Here is a 9,156-nt window from a genome sequence, read left to right as displayed (position 1 = left end):
GGAACCATGGGTTTCGATGTTCTGATCCAACCAACCCGAGAAAGTACCATGGCTCCATCCAGGATAATAAGACAATTTTGAGAAGGAGGCGAAGGAAGAAAATGTACAGCAAGGCGAAAGTCGTGATACATCAGTTTTCGAATTATCGTTAGTAAATCTTCGTCAATATGTTGCCCCTTGACTGATCGACTTTAGCATCTCTCTGAGGGAGCCTGCGTTGTTCGATCCGGTTGAGCTCCGTCGGTGAAAAACCTTGTCGATGAACTTCGTCGAAGTGACGGACTCCACGCTTCTCATGAATGAAGAAGCCATGGGTGATGCATGATGGGAAGTTCGCCTCGAGTGCCATCTTCGTTCAATGCAGTCATCTACAAACGCCACGAGACCAGTCGCGACGATTACGCTAGAAGAGAAGATTAAGCGAGAAGCCGTCAGCTAGCAGCTCTGAGGAAGAATGGAGGGTTCTCTGAAGTATACCAGGCTTTACGGTTGGGTGGTTGTACTCACTCAGCAACATCTTTCATCTTTTCGTAAAGGGTTGGGTCGTTAATCCACATCGATGACGACGGAACCCATGCGCCTTTCCTCGCCTCGATGGAGAGCCCTCTAGGTGTCAGCGGCTCAGGAATGATATGTGCGACAGGGTTGGATGTTGCCTGGTGGTAGAGGTGATATGAGACCTCTTTGGATGGACCATCATTGCGAGTCACCTTTTTCCATTGGTATTTTGCATCCCAGTACTCGAACTCATACCGTCGGGAACCGACAGACCCGCGTCTCTTGAGCTCTACATGTGCATAATTGGAAAACTCCAACTGGATGACATTGGCAGAAGGGGGCCGGTTAGGAGTATATGCCGACCCCGCATACTTCCCACTGCCAATGGGCTCGTCGTCATCCAATCCAGACTTATATCCTGAGTCTGGTCTTCTCAGACCCTTTGAAGGTCTCGTGCCCGCACCTGCATGAGAAAGGAACCCTGAAATTGGATTGCTCATGTGTTTGTGGCCAGACGACCCCGGTCTCGATTTGGGCACCTGTGGTTTTCTCAGGGAATGACAGACTTCCCTTCTTGAATCCCGACAGTATCGACGGAGTGAGAATTTCTTATCATGGAGATCGTACATGCGCAGGTGGAACAGTATCGTTTCATCCTGGCGCCCCGGAGACTCCGCTGCCAGGGTGGTGACCCGCAGGTTCATATTTCCATCCAGGGTGGTATCGTCATGTCTGACCATGAGCCTTCTGGATGAAGGGAACAGGTAGCCGAAACTTGGAGGAGTGGAAGGGACTGCATTCGAGGGGATCACCTCACGCCTTTCCTCGACAACTTCAACTCGAGGTTCGGTCGTGGTTTCATGCACAGAAGCATCGCTCGAGACATATGTGTTAACCGATTCTGCGCTGGTGGAGTTGTTATTTGGAGGCTTAGCGCTGAGATGTTCCCCTGCCGTGCCACTCGGAGCCATTGCTGCTATCATACAATAGTTTGTGTGTGTGGATGTATACGCGAGATATGACTGAGAACTAGGAGAGCGCCACGCCTGTCCTTGAAACGCCTCACCTCGAAAGCATCATCAACAGTAAGTATCTAAACGAAGCTTGTCTTGGACCATGGAACTGTAGAGGTGGCCAAAATATCGTCTGTGAGCTGTTGTAACGACGTCCACAGGGATAGAACAGCCAGAGCTATCAACTAGGCTGGTAACAGATAAAATCCTTAAGAGCGAGCTCGAAGACAGAGAACTGAGGACTTTGCAGCCATGTCCTTCTACCGTGACGTCCTTCTTTAGTGAATAATAGGATGTGAATGAGGTAGCAGAGGTGAGGCAAACTCGGGCAGCCTTATGTAGGCATTGGGCCAACGAAGCGCAGCAGCGGTAAGCAATACGGTTGGCGACTAGGACACAGGCATTCCCATACCCAGTAGAATGCCTATGCCAGCCCTCCCCTTGGTCTCAGGGCGATGGTGGCTAGTAGAATCAGCCCTCGAGGACGCCCGACGTCGTTTGAGTCTTTCGTGGACGTTGGAAGTTCGGCGGGTGTTTTGATTGTTTAAGGCCGTCCATCACATGACCGCAGGCGAGCCCTGGCCTGGGGTTACATAGCCCCTTTTCTCCTTTCCCCCTATCCTTGTTTATATGAGGAGGTACAGAGCATGGCAGCGCTTTGTAGGGAGCTTCAGATGACGGTATCTGGCTGCTGGAGGGCTGTGACAAGCTCAGGACGTCCTTGGCTGGGCTTATTCCACCCTGGGCACGACGCAGGCTTAACTAGTTCGTGGCTTGACACATAGGTTAGCATGACGAGCTGGCAGTTTAGCAACCCTATCAAAGTTATATGGTAGTTACGGGTTACCGGAAAAGCTTCGTTGCTAAGATGATGAAGATATACATAGAGAGTAATAATAACTGGGATAATTATTAGTTAACTATGGGTCCATCCGTAGAATTTGGCTTGGGGTATCAACATGTCGGGTCTCCCAGTCCGAGTGGATACCAACCCCAGACTTTGTATAGATAGAAGCTGATTATAACGCCAGCCGTTGGCGTCATTGATATATATAGATAGATATATCGTATTTCCAGCGTATTATATAGTATCAACAAGTATGTAATGCGGCTTATGATCGCAGCAAGGCCCAGAAACCGATAGCAAAATGAATATGGAATACATAAGAAGGAAAATGTATAAGACGATCTACCAACTGGATCCTGAGAACCAGCGAAAAAAGAAAATAAAACCACAACCCTCCGGCATTATTATTGAAGCATTATCGCCGAATAATGGACGCGATTGTCTGGTTTGTTATACCACGATGCCGACAATAATGCCGACAGTAAAGATGACGGCGAAAGCGGTGCTGAAACGAGCGACAGGGGCAGAGTTGCCAGTTGGTTTGGGAGCGCCAGACCCGGTTGGGGAGGTTGGAGAGGACGACTCGCTGGGGGAACCAGTCTCGCTGGGGAGGCTGGTCTGGGTGGCAGTCTCGTTCACGTTTTTGCTGTTGCACCAAGCCTCGTGGTAAGGGATCTTTTTATCGAAGAGGCAGGATGTGAGGTCCTTAGCGCTCTGCTTATAGGACAGGCAGTACAAAGCGCAGCCGTTATCGTAGGCAACTACGGGAGCGCCATTGCAGCACATTTTCATGAGGTCGCGGTTGTTGTTTTGGTTTGGGACACCGCAGGCGACGTCACTGACTGGGAGGTCATACTGCGTAGGGGTGCCGCAGAGAGCAGTGTTGGACGGCATTGGGCCAGAGGAGGTGGTAGAAGCCATGGCTGGTATATTAACGCGATAAAAAGCGAGAAAATAGATAGAAATGCTCCGTACAAAGCGAGTGACTGCGCGAGATGAACGATTGTTGCTGATGTTTGCTGGAAAAGCTTTTCGATGGCTTTTAATAACACAAACTCCTGAAGTTGTCTCAGCCTCTCGGGGGGCGCTTCACTAGTTAGCTTATGTAAGTTTACGTCGTCTCATTGATCAGCATTGACCAAATTTGAATGCTCACCAGGGAGTATCTTAGGCAAATTGATAGTCGATGCCCTGCACTGGGGTCGACATAACATGGTCAATTCACTCTCCGAAAGTATTCCTCTATATATATCATTTCTCGAAAAGTCAAAGAAGTGGATGTCAGGCGGCGCTTCGCCAAGTTTCTACCTACTATCTATGCTCATGTATCCTGAGGAGGCTCCCCGACCACGCCTGGAAAATAATCATCCCATTGCGGGTCATGCAAATCTGGAGGTGCATGGTTAACCTTTAGTGTCTTTTTCCACTGTTCCTTTTTGTATTCTTGGTAACTGTTTGTTCGGATATTGATGCTCCACGTTTCGCATTTGGTCGTAAAATGGCCTCCCCCCTTATGATTCTCTCCTGACGTGTGACACCTGTCCACTATCTGTCGGAAATTCTGCCCACACTGGTCGTCGACATCGCCACGGCCACTAACAACAAAATCCCCCGGACAGTCTTTGTGATCTTTTTCTCTGCCTATCCGGAACGTGACGTAGGATTTGCACTTTCCCTTGCTGCAGTCTCCGCGGACAATAACTGCGGGAGACGTTCTGTCTTTCCATACCCCGACTTCATCACCAGCAAATTTGTACCGGTCATACTTGCGGCAGAAGAAATTAATGCCAAGAATCAGTTCTTTGCGATCAGCCACACCGTTTCCGTCATTATCGCAAAGAAGATCACCCTTGTCTTGGACGTGTGCGGTAGTGAAGGTTGGAGGAAGGGTCACCGTCACGGTCCGTGATGGTTCCTCCTTGGTGGTAGAAGTAGGTCCAAACCGAGATTTATCCCGCTTTACTTGTGCTGCATGAATGCTATTCGCAATGGATTGGTACTTTTCGTCGGACAGGAGCGTATGAACTGGGTAGTGTTCGCTAATAGTGAGAATTTTCCCCTTATCAATTGTGGTAGATTTGGTGACCGTGGTTTCTTCCACTGAGCAGGCCGTCACGGTCGAACATTTAGTCTTGGTAGTGCTGGAGAATACCGATTCGCTCCGTTTAAACTTATAGATAGATTCCGTGCATCTCGGAGCGGTATCTGGTCTTTCGCAGTCATCAGTGTCCTGTTTGCATCCAGATCCAGTACAGAATCCGTTTTTGCATCCCTTGCCCTGGCATTTAAAGGCCCTGCAGCGGGGACCCTTACAGACAGGTGGACATCCAAGGCAAGGTGGTAAGCAGTCGGCGCCGGTACAGCCAAAGTTCATGCAGTGAGAGCCAATACATTCACCATCGTCATTGCATTCGCCGATGCACCCGGGTGATTTGCATCTCGGTCCCTTGCATCCTGGTAGACAGTTCTCCCCTACACAAGGTAGCCTGGCACAGTTCGGGCCGAGACAAATTCCATCATGACAGTCAGGACCAACACAATCGAAGTTGCTGCAAAGGTTCCCCGGTTTACAATTCCCATCTTCGCACTGCGGACCAATACATTTCCGACGATCCAGGTCCTTCGGAGGGTCAGGATCATTCGGGTCAATAAAGTCTTTCCCATGGTTAGTGCAGTCTTTGTCTTTGCAGTCACAAAATGCCCCCTGGCATTTCCTTCCACAGTCCTTTGTACATGTAGGGCTAGGAGGCCCACTGGTAAACGACACTGTTGGAAGTTTCCCATTGTCACGAACTGAACTAAGTGGGTATGGTTTTGGTGTAAACATTCGAGATCCTGGAGGAGGGGTTGGAAAATTGCCGCCTTTACGGGAAACTTTGCCGCCTGGGAAAGGGATAATAACAATATCCGTACTGAAATCGGATTGTTGGTTTGACGTTGGATGTGAATTGTGGTCATTTGTGGGATTATTTGTAGCTTTATCAGATATCCGAGGCGGTGCTCCGGTGGTTGGTCGCTCGGAAGCATGGCCTGTATTTGACGGAGTGCTTTGCCTGTCACCCGGAGAGGAGGTTGGGTTATTATGTGGATTTGGGTTAGGTTGGGTGGTATGTCTGCCAAAAGTGTTTTTGGCGACCTCACTGGATTCTCGAGAGAGCAGATCTTCGGTAGTAGAGGTGTCGGGCCTTCTGCCTGGTGTAGGTCGGCTATCGCCTTGTGTAGGTTGTCCATTATTAGAAAGCTGGACACCGCCCCTGCTAGCTTGACCATTGTTATTAATAGACTGCCCATTATCTTGAGTTGGTTGACCGCCCCTTTGAGTGGGTTGATCACTCTCGTGAGTAAGTTGACCACCCTCTTGGGTTAGTTGACTGCCCCCTCGAGAAGGTTGAGCAGCCCCTTGAGTAAGTTGACCGCCTGTTTGAGTAGGCTGGTTACCACCATGAATAGGTTGGCCACTGTGAGGTACCTCGGGTTGTCCAGCTTGATGGCCGCTTCCTGTATTTTGCGGAGGAGCTACAGCTCCTGCGGGCACACTGTTAGTTATCAAAACGGGGGTGGTAAAATGCTGCTGATTACTGCGTGTGTTGTTGAAGATATATCTGTTTGAGTAACCGGCCAATGCCACATATCAAGGACAGATGTTGTGAGTGGCGGAATACTGATAATCGTTGGCTGGATCGTCCTTACGGACCCAATGGAGCTGGAGATCGCACCACCAGGGAGAGTTATAGCTTGAGCCGTCCACCATAACACTTCCAGGGAAGTTGTGTAAGGGGGGAATGTAATGGTAGTGACCTCATCAAGTGTAAGCCGGGGCATGATGAAGGTACATGGAGGTATACACGCAATTCCAGGCTTGTCGACCTTGTATATCTCGGGGGAGATATAAACGTCACCAGAGCCGCTATCACCCCCTTCTAGGTCAGCGCCATCAAGGCTTAATGTGTTCCCATTAAGCTCATCTGGTCGGCTCATGGTGCCCGGGCCTCCAAGATCTAAAGCCCAAGCAAATGTGCCTCCTAGGCACAAGTTATTTGCAAAGGAAGCTTTTTGCTTCAGTGTTCTTGCATCATCGAAGGAAACCCTATTTCAAGTCTCTTTCAGCAATATTCCACATCCCGATAAGGGAGTTTAAAGGCAGTCTTACCATTGATCACTATCCCAGGTGATCCAATTGACTCCCGCCTCATCGTTGTAAACCAGTTCGGGTGATTTCGATTTGAGAATTCTGTTAATTTCATAATTAGAGAGTGTCCCACTGTTCAGAGTACAACGACCTGGGCGAGCTCCGCCGGAATTTTCATCTCCCGTCCTTTTGAATGAACAGCCGGGACTATTACATCTGGGATCGCCTAGAGTGAAGGAGCGTCCGTAAAAGCCGAGTCCCAATAACACCTTTCCCGGAGGAACAGAATTACGCCATAGTAAGTCTAGACCGGCGGATATTTCTGCAGTCAATGAGTTAATACGAGCATTAGAAAAAGTTTGACTATAGTGCCTCATAGTCTTACCAGTCAAGTTTGTATGTGGGTTAATAACTTCTTTTGTCCATTCGCTATGGCCATCCCAGGTACCGTGGATGTCATAGCTCATGACATTGAACCAATCAACATACTTGACCATATTCTTGAGATCAAACCCTCTGAGATACCCTATTAAGAGATTGGTCAGTTTGACGAACTATCTATCCCATAACACCCAGAAGATTTAGGGGCAATCTCTACTAACAGTAGGAAGCTGGGATTGCCATGCTGAGGCCATACTTTGTCCCAAAAGCATCTTTCAGCTCTCTTAAAAGCAAGACATAGTTCTTGTAATCCGCCTTAGAGCCGCCTGTACAGAAAGATGTAAGCTACCTTCAAAGCCACAGTAAGGAGAGCGATGAGGATAGAGAAATTACCGCGATCGTCTGCCACAGGATATTCCCAGTCAATATCAAGCCCATCAAATCCGTACATTTCCAATGTTTTAATGACTGAGTCAATAAAAACTTTTCGAGAAGCAGCAGAGCTTGCCATGACGGAAAACACTTTGCCACCGGCGTCCCATCCTCCAACGGAAAGAAAACATTTCAAGGATGGCTTCTTGGTTTTCAAATTGGTAAACGCACGGTAAAACTCATCGGCGTAATAGCCCGTTGTACCAAGGGTATGATCCGAATTGATGGTAGCGAATGCATAGTTCAGATGCTATTTTTATATTAGCTATGATTTTGGAAGGAGGGAAAAGGAAATATGGAGAGCTATACCGTCCAGGGTTTGTAGTTTATATGCGAAGGATGGAGAGTATCACATGGATGCTCATTATTCCAACCTTCAAAGTACCCCACGTAGCGTTTCGTGGCAGAGGCGCCGCCCGCACACGATCTGAGTCCAGGCCCTATCAGGAACGAAGTTCGGTGTTATTTAATAATAGGTAAGGCTTACGGTGTTTTGACCTTGTCGCATCCATTGGCACATCCTTTGCCACAGAACTCTTCGGAGGTACCACAGAACCTGCACCAGTACATATTAGTTTTGTAAGATAACGAAACAGTGAGCGGATGTGTTACTGGAATAAAATCGCACCCCCATTTAGAGCAGCATACATTCAATGGACACTTTTCTTGCCCCTTGGGCGCATACTCTAGTAAACCGTTAGCCTGTGTAGAGAAGAGAGTGTAGATAAAAACCACTAGTTGCTTATGTTCTAAGTGAAAGGCTGACAAAATGATAGAAAACAAGGGGAGCATTGAGCACTCAAGAGATCTTAAATCTTTGATGTTAGTATATGCTGTTGACATAGTACTTACTTCCACATTCTGCCTTTGCATCACAGCCAGATATACATACTTTGGGTCCGCAGAAATCAGGCCCAAATCCACAGCTGCCAAACTTGCTACAGCAGCCGACTTTGCATTTCTTCGAGGCTGAACAAGTGCTATCAAATGCAGGAAATGCATATAAAGTTGTCAGGTTTGAGAGGAATAAAAGGCTTGCAAAGAAGTATATTTTCATGATTCCTAGGAGCTGGGATGCCCTACGAGGGAGGATGTTATGGGAATACGGATATGGTTCCTTGTAGGAATGGGACGAATTAAATTTGCATAAAAGTAAACTAGAGAATCCAAAGGGTAGAATTGGAGTTCATATAGCATTCTGTTTGGGAATACTATATACTGTCCAATTCTTTCTTTCTTTCTGTTACTGCGCAAATCGCACAGATGTCGTCGAGACATCAATGTAAGAAGGATAGCATTCGTACAGCGCATATTTCAGTGACGCAATGCAAAAGTACACTCGCCGGATAGTGATCGCATATGGGCTGCATGGCAATGGGGCTGCGAAGAAAGAGTCGGGCATATGGTGAGATTGGGTGTCCACGTCGCAGCGATAGAGCTAGCATTGTAGGTTAAATATTTCAGTCAGTGCTAGAAGAAGGGTATTTGGTATATTTAGAGTATCTCAAGGGCAGTTAACCCATGGACTACAACTATAGTAGTACAAAGAACCCGCCGAGGCAGTCCTGTTGTCCGAAGATGAAAGCCAGTCGCGAATTTCATTTCACTTCCAGACGGGATAGTTTCAAGGTAGAAGTGGCATCTTTAATGCTTGGGCCAAGGCAATGATTGTTCCAGGTAACCTCATTTTAGAACCCTCCAATTCAGCCGGCCCGCGTCCAGGCGGATTGCTTGGTGATGCCGATAATGATGTGGAAACTTGCAACTTTCCAACCTCAAGTCAGGTAGTGGCTGCAGCGGCTGGCGGCTAGAGCCGCGGATCATTATTTCTCCATAAGCGCTTGGCACAACTAACT

General features: G+C 48.0%; 3 protein-coding genes across 3 annotated transcripts; all 3 read right to left on the bottom strand.

The window, feature by feature from the left end:
• Positions 1-503: 503 nt before the first annotated feature.
• TRV_07278 (uncharacterized protein) lies at positions 504-1,469 on the bottom strand (the record flags this gene model as incomplete). The annotated part of the gene is made up of 1 exon (XM_003018662.1): positions 504-1,469. One exon carries the CDS (start codon positions 1,467-1,469, stop codon positions 504-506), a length of 966 nt encoding a protein of 321 aa, XP_003018708.1.
• Positions 1,470-2,808: 1,339 nt separating this feature from the next.
• Positions 2,809-3,279, bottom strand: TRV_07277 (uncharacterized protein; the record flags this gene model as incomplete). Its single annotated transcript, XM_003018661.1, has 1 exon — positions 2,809-3,279. One exon carries the CDS (start codon positions 3,277-3,279, stop codon positions 2,809-2,811), a length of 471 nt encoding a protein of 156 aa, XP_003018707.1.
• A 400-nt stretch (positions 3,280-3,679) lies between these two features.
• TRV_07276 (class V chitinase, putative) lies at positions 3,680-7,665 on the bottom strand (the record flags this gene model as incomplete). Its single annotated transcript, XM_003018660.1, has 5 exons — positions 3,680-5,960; positions 6,053-6,445; positions 6,509-7,041; positions 7,218-7,550; positions 7,654-7,665. 5 exons carry the CDS (start codon positions 7,663-7,665, stop codon positions 3,680-3,682), a joined length of 3,552 nt encoding a protein of 1,183 aa, XP_003018706.1.
• Positions 7,666-9,156: the final 1,491 nt, after the last annotated feature.

This window comes from Trichophyton verrucosum, assembly GCF_000151505.1.
Source record: "Trichophyton verrucosum HKI 0517 chromosome Unknown contig00976_1.f1.exp, whole genome shotgun sequence".
NCBI classification, from domain to species: Eukaryota; Fungi; Ascomycota; class Eurotiomycetes; order Onygenales; family Arthrodermataceae; genus Trichophyton; species Trichophyton verrucosum.
This window is presented reverse-complemented; position numbering and strand designations above follow the sequence as displayed.